The sequence below is a fragment of the Danio rerio genome, chromosome 3, assembly GCF_049306965.1.
Source record: "Danio rerio strain Tuebingen ecotype United States chromosome 3, GRCz12tu, whole genome shotgun sequence".
In the NCBI taxonomy this organism is placed as follows: domain Eukaryota; kingdom Metazoa; phylum Chordata; class Actinopteri; order Cypriniformes; family Danionidae; genus Danio; species Danio rerio.
Genome location: NC_133178.1, coordinates 3,190,001 through 3,203,012, shown reverse-complemented (window position 1 = coordinate 3,203,012; position 13,012 = coordinate 3,190,001). Strand labels below are relative to the sequence as shown.

The 13,012-nt window shown below is 37.6% G+C and overlaps 2 protein-coding genes across 2 annotated transcripts in view; both read left to right on the top strand.

The window, feature by feature from the left end:
* Window positions 1-3,497: 3,497 nt before the first annotated feature.
* On the top strand, window positions 3,498-8,964 carry ftr50 (finTRIM family, member 50). The gene is given in 8 exon segments (NM_001423724.1): window positions 3,498-3,863; window positions 5,765-6,359; window positions 6,459-6,554; window positions 6,623-6,856; window positions 6,944-7,097; window positions 7,180-7,206; window positions 7,326-7,385; window positions 7,467-8,964. Coding segments are annotated over 7 exon segments (1,548 nt in total). The 5' UTR covers window positions 3,498-3,863; window positions 5,765-5,768; the 3' UTR covers window positions 7,853-8,964.
* A 1,270-nt stretch (window positions 8,965-10,234) lies between these two features.
* The window catches only part of ftr43 (finTRIM family, member 43), an 11,868-nt gene continuing 9,090 nt past the window's right edge, over window positions 10,235-13,012 (top strand). Inside the window, exons 1-2 of the mRNA XM_073943906.1 lie at window positions 10,235-10,391; window positions 11,257-11,851. Coding sequence (XP_073800007.1) covers window positions 11,261-11,851 — 591 coding nt within the window. The 5' untranslated portion in view covers window positions 10,235-10,391; window positions 11,257-11,260. The remainder of the gene's footprint in view (window positions 10,392-11,256; window positions 11,852-13,012) is intronic.

The window sequence follows — 13,012 nt, the reverse complement described above, 5'->3', positions numbered from 1 at the left end:
TTGTAAAAAAATAATATCAGATCATTAAGAGGTCTCTCCACCCCAGTTGCACAAACGAACTGTGCTGTTTTGAAGTCATTTGCGCAACATGGGGTGGAGAGTGACGTCACACGGTCAAAAAAACAATGCTTAATGTCTCAGACCCCAAACCAGCACAAACGTTCGTTTTTGCGGCACAAATCAGCACAAACGTAGCACAAACGAATGGCATAGTTTTAGGGGTTATTTGTTTTTATGGGGTTCCAACTTCACGGAGGTCACAGGACGCCTTCTCTGTTCTCGTGGTCTCTTGAGTTTTTCCGGAGGCCCACCTGGCAAGACCAGTCTCCACAAGAACGCAAGTCTGTTCTCTCAAAGAAATAAACATTAGTTTTAAGCCCTGCTACATTTGTCATTCATAATTTCATACAACCACAATTTATACAATTGTAAAGATAATCGTGTTTATATAAACACTAAATGAGGACTTTTCCCTCAATCCCCGGGTCTGAATCAAAGGTCTGAATGCAGACTCAGTGCTGCAGGTCTCTTGCCCTGCCTATTTCAACCATTAGCCCTGCTGGTAATCTGGAGGATTTAGGTGAACACAGCAGCATGGCGATGTGTCTTAATGTGAACAAACTTGTACAAAATTCCCCCTATCGCGCATGAGCGAGAGAGACTTCTCTAGACAGGCTTTGCGCATGCGCGTTTATTCAGTTCAGCCGTACCCTGCAGAGTATGACAGCACGGAGACTCCGCTTCTCTGTTTATACTGCTCAAAAAATCTATCCTTGTTTTGTGGTATCACTGTGCGCATATAAAACTGTAAGTAATTATCGTTCTTATCATTCTAGAAGTATTTATAATGTGTCTGGTATAATCTGGTCTAATTTACCTCAGAAAATCTAAACCCAGTTTTATTTATTTAATTGTTATCATACGACCGTTTACTTTCATTACTTTTAACAGTTTCAGTTTCAACGACGATATTAAGTTTGTTTCATATTGTCATATGAATAGCTATCATGCGGAGCGCACGTGATAGTCACACAGGCGCATGCACAAAGTGTAATCTGACACCACTAGTTAGTGCCTATAGCAGCTGCGCTACTCTTTCGAGTTATATTGCATGTACTCCATATACGTATCAGTAAAGATTGAAATTGAGTGATTGAATATTGTTTATAACTTTGTATATTTGTCACTTTTATGTATATTTACAATTTGTTCCTGTTCTTTGACAGAAACCGCACCATATAATCACACAAAAGTGAATGTCGTCATAAAGAAATAATGGAAATTGGACATGTTCATTCTGGAGTAGCTGCAGTTCTTTCTAACGGAAGAATTAGGCCAGTTGGGTTTCAACCACACAATAGCGTACAGAATATCCCACAAAACTCCTGATACAAACCCCATGGATCATGGAAATTCAATTCAATTCAGCTTTATTTGTACAGCGCTTTTACAATGTAGATTGTATCAAAGCAGCTTCACATAAATGGTCATAGTAACTGGAACAGGGTAGTTCAGTTTTTAGTGTTTAAGTTCAGTTCAGTTTAGCTCAGTTCAGTGTGATTTAAAATCATTACAAACACATACGACCCTTACGAAACAAACACATACGATCCTTCATGAACAGCTAAATACTGTTTGCTGTGGGTCCGTGGACACTCAGTCTCACCCAGTCATCAAGGTAGGATCTTACAGCTTGGCAATGGCAGGTCTGCCATGCTTTGGGAAAGCAGCAAAGTCACGAATAATTGAGCAGCAGGCTCTGCTCATAGGATAAGAAAGCTCCTCTATGAATAATAATGAGAAACCGACGCGTCATCTTTGCACTTGCAGTTTTGCTCTACGTCACCGATTTTGATCCGCCCCAAAAATCATTTTAAATGAAGCTGAAATTAGCTGACAAAAGCTCAACATTATCCAATTTTTTCCACAATTAAAGCTAACTGGTGCTAACATTGTCTTAACTGATGCTCAACACACACACATCTGTTAAAATCTCAAAAAAAGTACTCAAAGGTTTCATGAACCTTTAAACATTGTTGCTTTACATTTACGACCAACATGATCAAACATTACTATAGTCATTTATATTCAATACTACAGTGTTTTTAAAACATTATAGCCAAGTAAAGTGTATCACTTTTTGTATGTTATACCACAATACACCACAGGTTTCTGTATTAAAACAAAGTGGTCAAATTATAATATATAATTAATAGTAATAAAAACAAATGATCAAACACTGTAGTTTTCATTGTATTATGTTATACTACAAAAATATATATACAGTATTTGATCATTTATTTATATTACTATTAGACACTACAGAACTACCGCAATAATACAAGTACTTTACTATAGCAGGGGCGGCCAACCCTGTTCCTGGAGAGTCACCTTCCTGCAGATTTCAGTTGCAACCCATATCAAACACTACTGAACTAATTAATTAGCACCTGAACACCACGTGATAATTACAGGCAGGTGTGTTTGATATGGGTAGCAACTGAAATCTGCAGGAAGGTGGCTTTCCAGGAACAGGGTTGGCCACACCTGCTATAGCATATGGTTCAGAAACATTATTGTTTTACTGTAAATTATTGATTTATTAAGGCATTTCTTCATGGGGACATTAGTAGTGTTGTAAATGTAAAAGGTTCATTAATTTAACGTTTAGCATTGTTGTTCATTCATAACACAACTATTTGTTTATATGCTGTAAAATCTATTTAGTTTCTCTCACATCATCTCACACAATAAGATTTGCCTGTTTCTGCCAGAATGTTTCAGATGCCTTAAAGTCCCCATTAAATTTCCCATTGGGTTTTAGAGCTTTCAGCATTTTTGAGTATTATATCTTAATCTAGTATACAATGTCAACTAGCATTAGCATTTTTAAACATTATTTTGTGCTTTATTTAGACGCAGAGTCAAATGCACACTGTGTATAGTCTAATGCAGTGCTTCCCAAAGTGGGGGTCACGGGACAATGATGAGGAGTTGCTTGGTGATTTCCAAAACTCAAATAAATTTGAATAAACTATTAGAATTACCATATTTTAATCATAACCCACAGAAGATAGGTAATAGTTACATTAAAGAAATAACAACATACAAATAAAAATACATCAGCCTTTCAATTTTATTTTTCCATCGCATGATGTGTTTTGATTAGCCACACAGCAATAGTGTCAACTGCAGCAGATTGATTTTATAGGGCCAGGTTAAACTTTGACATCCTTTATGGCACTCTGATACATAAAAAATAAGATATTTGAGGTTAACATTAAATTAAATGTATAAAAAATAAATGGTTATTAAACTGTTGCATGCTTTTGTTGTCAACATGCTTATGTTTATATAGACCTAAAGTTTTGTGTGCAACGTTTTTATATTTATATCCACCTTAGGGGAAAATGGGGGTCACAAAAATTTATTTTGGGGTCGCAGGCTGAAAAGTTTGGGAAGCCCTTGTCTAATGTGTGATTGTGCACTTAAAATGTACAGAATGATCATTATATCAAACTACAAAGCTCAACAAACGTGTTTTCTTCTATTCCAGCCATTCTCATAGTTGTTTCATCATCCAGGCTCTATGAATGTCTTGATACACTTGATCGTCTATGTGGAGCTCTGCTGAAAAACAAAGTTTTACATTTGCATACAGCACCATCTTTTTGTTAGCATTTGTTGGTTGTGTTTATCATTATGCTCAAATTAGTAAAAGCTAACAGAAGGAAATAAGACATGTACTTGCTGTGGGAAATGAGCTGATTAAGTAATATCGTCATCCCGTTATTATATCACAGGCTGATAGATCACGTGACTTCGCAGGAAGCAGTGCGCAGTCCGCGTTTCTCCAGACACAGGTGAGTTTAGGGTCAAAATAATAACATACGAGTTTGCAGTTGTGCTTTTCTGACAGGATGTGTATCTTTTTGAGGGTTCATTCAAGTTTAAGCGACATTTCATACTTTTAGAGATTCCAGTAGCTAATGTTAGCTTTATGCTAATGTCTTGAGTTTCGGTTTTGCTGGCTACAGCAAAGTGAAAGTAAGAAGAAACCGTGTTTTATTTCCTACATGACTGTCTCTACTGATGTTTCATTTGTTGGTTTTACTTTTTAATAACTTTTATTTATATATTTACGAGGCAAACACCAAGAAATGCCATTAAGCGTGCTTTTCCTCGGTATCAACAACGTCATCACAACAATACATCACATGACTTAAATAGTTGTCAAGAACCAAAGAATAGCCAGACCGACACCCAGATCATTACAAACACACATTATCCCAATACACCACGATAACATTGTAGGCTGATGCATGCGATTTTATTAAACGATATTACAAAACAGACCTGTTGACTTCACATGCATGTGTGTAAAACTTACAACAGCATTACGAGTGTAAAATATGCTTTTAAGGATGACAGTAGATTAATATTAGTACAATAATAATTTTATTTTTTAGAAACATTTATTAGATGTTTAATACACGTCTAAACATAGTAGTCTTGCCTAAAACAAGGCTAAATTTGAGCTGTTCATGAATATCTAATAGATGTCTAAGAATAGGCCAAAACTAGACTAGTCATCAAATAAACAGAAATGAATGACTACACATGTAAAGTCTGTCTAATCTGTCTTATTTGATTATTAGTCTAGTTCTGAGCTATTCTTAGATGTCTATTAGATGTTCACTGACAACCCAAATATAGTCTTGTTTTAGCCAAGCTGTCTCCGTTTAGACGTCTATGTAGCTCTCTTCACAACAACACAGACACAGGTTGTTTCTCCAGAACGGGCGTTTATTTAAGGTCGTCAGTAATGTGCTTTGCGGCTGTTGCCGTGACGCCGTGAGAACTGTATTAGTAAATGAACACAGTACAAACGTATAAGAAATTATACAAAATACGATTGTCTAATACATTATTAAGCAAAACAAATACCTTGTTGGTCGCTTGTCATGAAAAGAGGGTCCTTGGATTAATAAAGTCTTCTTCACTGTCCTTTGACTTATGACAGCAGCAACTTTATGCTTCTTAAACTTTACACAGCACTGACATGCGTCTGATCATCGTCAGTCCATCCGGGGATCCATAAACAAGTCACTCACATTACACGTCATTTCCTCAAAGTGACATGTTTCCATAATAAATGTCTTAAACTACAACATATGAAATAATAACACATATATAATCCTTTCAACACATTTACATTTATAAATACACCTCAGCTAAATTAATACAAAATATTATGACCTTAAATTACTAAAGGATGAAATATGAAACAAATATGTAAAATAAATATCCGTTTATGCAAAAATGCTTAATAACAGCACTTACAGTCTATTAAACAGTAAATAGTTTGCTGGCTATCTAAACGATCATAAGCAGAAGAATTATCAAATAAGGGAGTCACAACACTGTTTGCATTTCCTTCAGTTTCTCAGACACAGCTTTTTTTATTGTGGAAACACGATTTTAAAATAATAACCCCAAATCTATCAGACAACCACCCACATTTATATGTGTAGATATGATATTATATGTGCAGAATTGACTCTTGAACAGACAAAGTCACATGTTGCTACTTTAATTCTGTGTAAAGTGAAAAACATCACTCTTTAAAAATATGAATACATAAAAACATATTGATAATGGTTATGTAGTGTAACTGCTGGACGGTGACTAACATCTAAATGAAACTAAAGCAATATGAACCTACAAATGATTGTGTGTGCTCTTCATCTGTGTGTTCCCACAGTATAATGGCAGAAGTTGATATTTCAGTGGATCAGAACCAGTTCATGTGTCCGGTGTGTCTGGACGTCCTGCAGGACCCAGTGACGATTCCCTGTGGACACAGTTACTGCATGAGCTGCATCACAGACTGCTGGAATCAGGAGGAGCAGAAGCGAATCTACAGCTGTCCTTTATGCAAACAGAGCTTCACTCCGAGACCTGCTTTAGCTAAGAACGTGGTGTTTGCTGAAATGCTGGAGAAACTGCAGAAGAGCAGACTCCAGACGGCTGCTCCTGCTTCTGTTCACACTGGATCTGGAGATGTGGAGTGCGACGCCTGCACTGGAAATAAGCAGAAAGCTGTGAAGTCCTGTCAGGAGTGTAGAAACTCTTATTGTCCAGATCACCTCCAACAGCACGAGAGTCTCTTCAGAGGTCGAGGACACAATCTGATGGAGGCCACTGGACGACTGCAGGAGATGATCTGCCCTCAGCATAATAAAGTGATGGAGATTTACTGCCGCACCGACCAGCGCTGCATCTGTGTGCTGTGTTTGATGGATGAACACAAACATCACGACACTGTGACAAACGCAGCGGAAATGAAAGAGAAACAGGTACAGTATAGTGCTTGCTGGAACTCATCAATGACACTTTATTTTCCTTCAATCAGAGAAACCTCTGAGCTGTGGTGGTTTAATGATATTTGTCTGCAGGAACATTTGGAGGAGAACCAGAGAAACTTACTAATAATAATGGCGAAGCGAGAGGAAGCTCTTCTTGATCTAAGAGAGGCTGTTGACATTCATAAGGTGAGAAAAATAAACTGGATGGAGATTCTGTCATGAAAACTGAAAGTGATGAGTGTGTCCTGTACCAGTGCTCAGCACAGTCGGCAGTGGAGGACAGTGAGAGGATCTTCACTGAACTCATCCAGGATATTGAGAAACGTCGCTCTGAGGTGAATCAGCTGATCAGAGATCAGGAAAGAGCTGCTGTGAGTCGAGCTGAAGAACAACTGGAGCGACTGAAGCTGGAGATCAATGATCTGAAGAGGAGAAACACTGAGCTGAAGCAGCTTTCAGAAACACAGGATCATCTTCACTTCCTCCAGGTATTTATGTGTGTGTGATGTAGAACAGATGAAGAATGAGTGACGGTAACAAGCTTCTGTTCTTATAGAGTGTTTGTGTTTGTGTAGAGTTTCCCGTCTGTTTCTCTCTCTGGATCTTCAGATTCAGGCTTCACTGTCAGTTCTCATCTGTGTTTTGATGATGTGGTGAAATCAGTCTCTCAGCTCAGACACAAACTTCAGCAGTTCTCATCAAATATGATAGAAGAGATGTCTAAAGCAGGTGAATACTGATATGTTTTCAAAGGAGTTAATTGAGAAATTGAGAATATATTAGTAGTTTAACGTTGATTTTGTCTCCTCAGATCAGATGGAAGAGATATCTGGAATAGGTAAATACTGAACTATTTTCAGAGGAGTTAATTGAGAAATTGAGAATATATTAGTAGTTTAATGTTGATTTTGTCTTGCTGTGTGAGTTAAACTGCAGATGTGTTTGGTTTCCATGTAGTGAAAAAGGTTCAGGTCACTCAGACTCCTGAAGATCAGACCAGTGAGGAGTTTCAACAACGTAAGTTACTATAAAACACAGACAGTCCAAAAATACAATACAGTAGTTTATTATCTTTAAGTCTTCTTCTATCTCTATCAGATCCTCTTCCAGTATTAGAGGAGTCTTCTCAGGGCCCAAGGAGCCAAATTCCTTGTTTTGGCTTTGGATCAGCCAGTACTGGAAACCCATCGGGCTTTGGATCCGCTAGTATTGGAAACTCATCTATCTTTGGATCCGCCAGTACTGGAAACTCATCGGGCTTTGGATCCGCCAGTATTGGAAACTCATCTATCTTTGGATCCCCCAGTACTGGAAACTCATCTATCTTTGGATCTGCCAGTATTGCAAACTCATCTATCTTTGGATCCGCCAGTACTGGAAACCTATCGGGCTTTGGATCCGCCAGTATTGGAAACTCATCTATCTTTGGATCCGCCAGTACTGGAAACCCATCGGGCTTTGGATTTACCAGCCATCACCACTAAAAGTTTGTGCAAGGAAGCCCAAACTCTCTCCCCACACCCCTGTAAGCCCATTTAGCTTTGGATCCTCTAGCACTGGAAAACCATTTGGCTCTGGATCCCCTCATCTTCTCTAATTTTGGTGTCCAAAAGGAAGGGAGTCCAAAGCCTAAATGAATATTAGTGTTAATTTTACTTTTAAGTGTCCATGTGCATATTTACATATACATTTGTATTCATATAAAAAGCTTTTGAAATAGTTTTTTTTAGCTGTTTTTTAATCTACTTGAAAACCAGTTGACTGATTTTTAATGATATAATATTATTGAAGTTGTCTTGATAACCATTTAATGCATCAGAAGTTTTCCTTTGGTTGTTTATTTTAAAAGGTGCAGTCTTTGACCTGATCTAATTTCATGCCAGCTGTGACGTAACTAGTCTTTCAGTGTGCCTGCCTCATCAAGCGGCTAATGATGGTGCCTTCCTCGCTTCTGTGTTTGAACAATGAACATGCTCACAGGTGACCTTACACAAAATACCAGATGCAGAAGAGGCAACAGCAAACAATTAGCTTAACATATGAAGAGAATCTCCTGTAAAGTGTGGGTAAAAGCTTGTTTGTGCAAATTATTTTTCATCTTGACTCCTTTTAAAACCTTGAGCAACACAAAGCTGAACCACTATGATGATGGACTTTGGCTGAGGGATTTTATGACCGGCGAATACTAGAATATCCATAATTTCCATCTCACTGCTACCATTTTTATCATCGCATGATCTGTTTAAACAAAAGCACGTTACTTTTCTGATGAGCAAGCTGGAATTTATTACATAGATGACATTACATTTGTTCTTATTGGATTAAAATGTTTATTCCACCATGTTTATAAGCATGTCTACGTTCTACTTTAATACTAGAGGTCAATGTCAATCATGGATGAAGGACAACACAAATATTACTGCTCTATGATGATTTGAAGTGTTCATTTGACCCACACTTGTACGTCACTTTGGATAAAAGCGTCTGCGAAGTGAATCAATGTAAATAATAATCATTTGTCAGGCTTCATATCTTAATGTACTTTCAATTAGTCTTTCATTGTGTTATGTTGTTAAAGAAATGACTGTGATGTACAGATTTGGCAGTGTGTTTTACTAAAATGCTCTGCTTATGAGAATGAAAGGGCATTTCTGAGGGAAGAATGAACAGAAATAGCCATAGAAATCCTTACACTTAAAACTCTGTTGAATAATGGATCAAAACACAATAATATATTTAGTGCTTTAATGACTTTTCTGGTTGTAAAAGTAGATTTGTTTAACAGGATTTTACCCTGATTTAGGTTTTTCTGCGCCATTAATGTCCACAGCCCAGTAGGTGGCGGGAATGTATTGTGTTTGCCCGCCAAAAACAACAACAACTCTAAAAGACGACAAAGAAGGAGATACACCTTTAAACTGATTTAGTTGTTCATCGGGCTGGATATCATACAGAGGTAACATTACTACTGAACAAAATAATAGGTTTTGTGTTGATTACACTTGCAACCCTAGTAGCAAAGAATTCTGGCCCAGATTTGGCATAAAGCTGGCACAGCAGGCATTCATCCGGCACTGGCATACAGCATGTGGGCCAAACATGGCCTGGGTTTGGCAGAGGTGGCACCGTCTTTAAGGCGGCACACAAGATTTGGGCCAGATGAAAAACGTAGTATTTAGCCAAGATTTAAAAATTTGATAAGTGGGCCATGTGGATTTGGCCAGTCTTGACCCACATTTAAAATACACTAAAATCATTTTTGAGTAAAGAAAAAAAATTCTACCAATCGGGTCACTTTGAGAAAAAGCGTGCGCATAGTGTGCCTAAAGCGCATCACTCCATGGGTTTATCAATTTCATTGCAATCGTGACACACCAACCTATCTGGCCCAGTTATGAGTTATTAACTTAGCTGAGACTTGGCCCAGATATGGTCTGTGTTTGGCCCTTGTCTGGAAGCCAGATTTGATCCAGTCATGTACGGTAATTCACTGCGGCATGTGGGCCAAGCAAAACCTGATTGTGTGGGCCAGAGCTGGGCCAGAGAAATTTTGCTATGTGGGAAGCTGCATGATGAGATATTGCTCGGTTTTCTGTTAGCTAAACTTATATAATTACCATCATGTTCATGTCCTTTATTTATATCTTTTCACCTTTTTGTCCATTGAAAATGTAATTAATATTTTACGTATTGCATACAAATATTTTGTCATGTCAAGTGCATTCTATTTGCATAAATATTAAAAACAAACGAAAAAAAACAACAACAACAGATATGTAAATACTGGGAGATATAGAGTAATTTAGCCTGTATTATCCTCCAGCTGCAGCCAAATCCCAAGAGTTCTGCCAGATCACGTGACTTACGGGAAGCAGTGACCAGTCCAGTCACTGAGCGGTGCTTGTAAATCGACTCTCACTGTTACTCATTCAACTAAACAGAAACAACAGCAACAACACAGATTAAACACTCGAAAGACATATATCAGAAGTCTCTGTTTGTGGTGATTTTCCTCAGATACGGGTGAGTTGAGTTCAGACTTCGAGATGATAGGCGTTTGTAGCTGTGATTTTTGTTTATTTATATATTTTGACAGGATTTTTCTCTTTATTGACGCTATATTCAGGTTTAAACTGCATTTCATGTTTGAGTCTCATCCTAAATATTAGCTTTAGATTTAGATAGTTTCGTTTTTGCTGAATACAGCAAAACTAAGGATAAAATGTTTTATTAGCCTATTTTTATTAGTACTTATGTATATTTCGTTTGCAAATTTTGCTTTTACATAACGTAGACGGCTAATGATGCATGCGATTTAAGAAGGCGATTTACATTTATGCGCAGATTTACCGCGCATGCGCCGGTAGAGTGTGTAAATAAGATTTACCAGCGCAGTAGAAGGCAAGAGGCTTAAAGAATCTACAATATGCATTTATGAGTAACTGAAGATTTCTGTTAAGAATAATTACTAATCGGAAACAGCAGCTTTGTATGACGTCATTTTATTAAATTAAAATTAAACGTTACTTAAAATAGTCATAAGCAGTACAAATATCACATTTTAATGAGTGTGTTAGACACGTCATTTAGTTTTGCACACCATCTGTCCTTGATATGGCCAACAATCGTTACAATGGTCCAAAACCTACAGAACACCTAGTAGGCAGTAGAGCACGGAATAATAATAATAATTATAATGCTTAATAACTAAGGGAATCATTTAATATTGATATTTAATTACCAAGATTTAAATTTCATTTTACACACTTTCTTGAGAGACTGATTTGCAGAGCGGAAGTCAAATTATGCCAATTTAAAATAGCACTAAACAGTGCACTTGTTCTCAGATTAACTGCTTTGTATGCACCTTTTCCTTGTGTTTATACAGTGGAATGGCAGAAGGTGGTGTTACAGTGGATCAGGACCAGTTCATGTGTCCGGTGTGTCTGAATCTCCTGCAGGATCCAGTGACGATTGCCTGTGGACACAGTTACTGCATGAGCTGCATCACAGACTGCTGGAATCAGGAGGAGCAGAAGCGAATCTACAGCTGTCCTTTATGCAAACAGAGCTTCACTCCGAGACCTGCTTTAGCTAAGAATGTGGTGTTTGCTGAAATGCTGGAGAAACTGCAGAAGAGCAGACTCCAGACGGCTGCTCCTGCTTCTGTTCACACTGGATCTGGAGATGTGGAGTGCGACGCCTGCACTGGAAATAAGCAGAAAGCTGTGAAGTCCTGTCAGGAGTGTAGAAACTCTTATTGTCCAGATCACCTCCAACAGCACGAGAGTCTCTTCAGAGGTCGAGGACACAATCTGATGGAGGCCACTGGACGACTGCAGGAGATGATCTGCCCTCAGCATGATAGAATTCTAGAAGTTTACTGCCGCACCGACCAGCGCTGCGTCTGTGTGCTGTGTTTGGTGGACGAACACAAAAATCACGATGCTGTATCTGTTGCAGCAGGTAGAAAAGAGAAAGAGGTAAAGTATTGCTCCTGGTTAGATATATTAGTCACACTATATTGTAGACTCAACAAAAAATATAAACGCTTCACTTTGCTAACATTTCTCATGAGCTGAACTCAAAGATCTAAAACGTTTAGTATGTACACAAAAAGCCTATTTCTCTCAAATATTGTTCAAACATTTTTCTAAATCTGTGTTAGTGCGCACTTCTCCCTTGCCAAGGTAATTCATCCACCTCACAGCTGTGGCAAGGTGCTGTTTAGAAAGCATGAATATAACACAAAAGGATACTCTAAAATGTGCAGTTTTACTGTATTTGCAGGGCTGGGGAAGGCAGGGGGTCATCAGAAAACCAGCGAATATTTGGCAGGGCTCAAAAATTAACTTTTTTACTTGGTAGCACCAAAAGTAAATGAGCACGACTGCAAATCGTATATTAATGGATTTATTGTATTTGAAAACAACATCAATTAGGACTAACAAAAACCAGAAACAACTAACTAACTAATGCTGTGATGACTTCTTGATGTTTGTGCAATAATTCCAAACTTAATGTCTAATTTTGGATTAGTTGAGCTACGCATCGATGAATTTGCTCTTCAGTGTTTGAACTCTCAGTAATGATTAAATCACACTGAACTGAGCTAAACTGAACTGAACTGAACTTAAACACTAAAAACTGAACTACACTGATCCAGTTACTATGACCATTTATGTGAAGCTGCTTTGACACAATCTACATTGTTAAAGCGCTATACAAATAAAGCTGAATTGAATTGAATTGAATAATATTTATGTAATATCATTGATGATGATGACGACAATAATACTAACAATGAATTACATTTCTCATTATCATGTGCTTGATTGTGAGTTATCTGCTATAAAAAGTCCGACTGTTACTTTATGAACAATAAATATGGTTTGCATCAAACAAAAATGCAGCATTGCAGAATTTATTTTTGTTTTGCACTATTGTTTTTATGCGCATGTCAATTTAATACATAATATTTCTGCTACAAAACATAAACGTAAGATTATAATGAATCATTCAATTCAAGGCTGAGAGCTGCAAAACAGTCATCAGTAACTATTAGGGCTGCTCGATTTTGGGAAAAATCATAATCACGATTATTTTGGTCATAATTGTAATCACGATTATTCAAAACGATTATT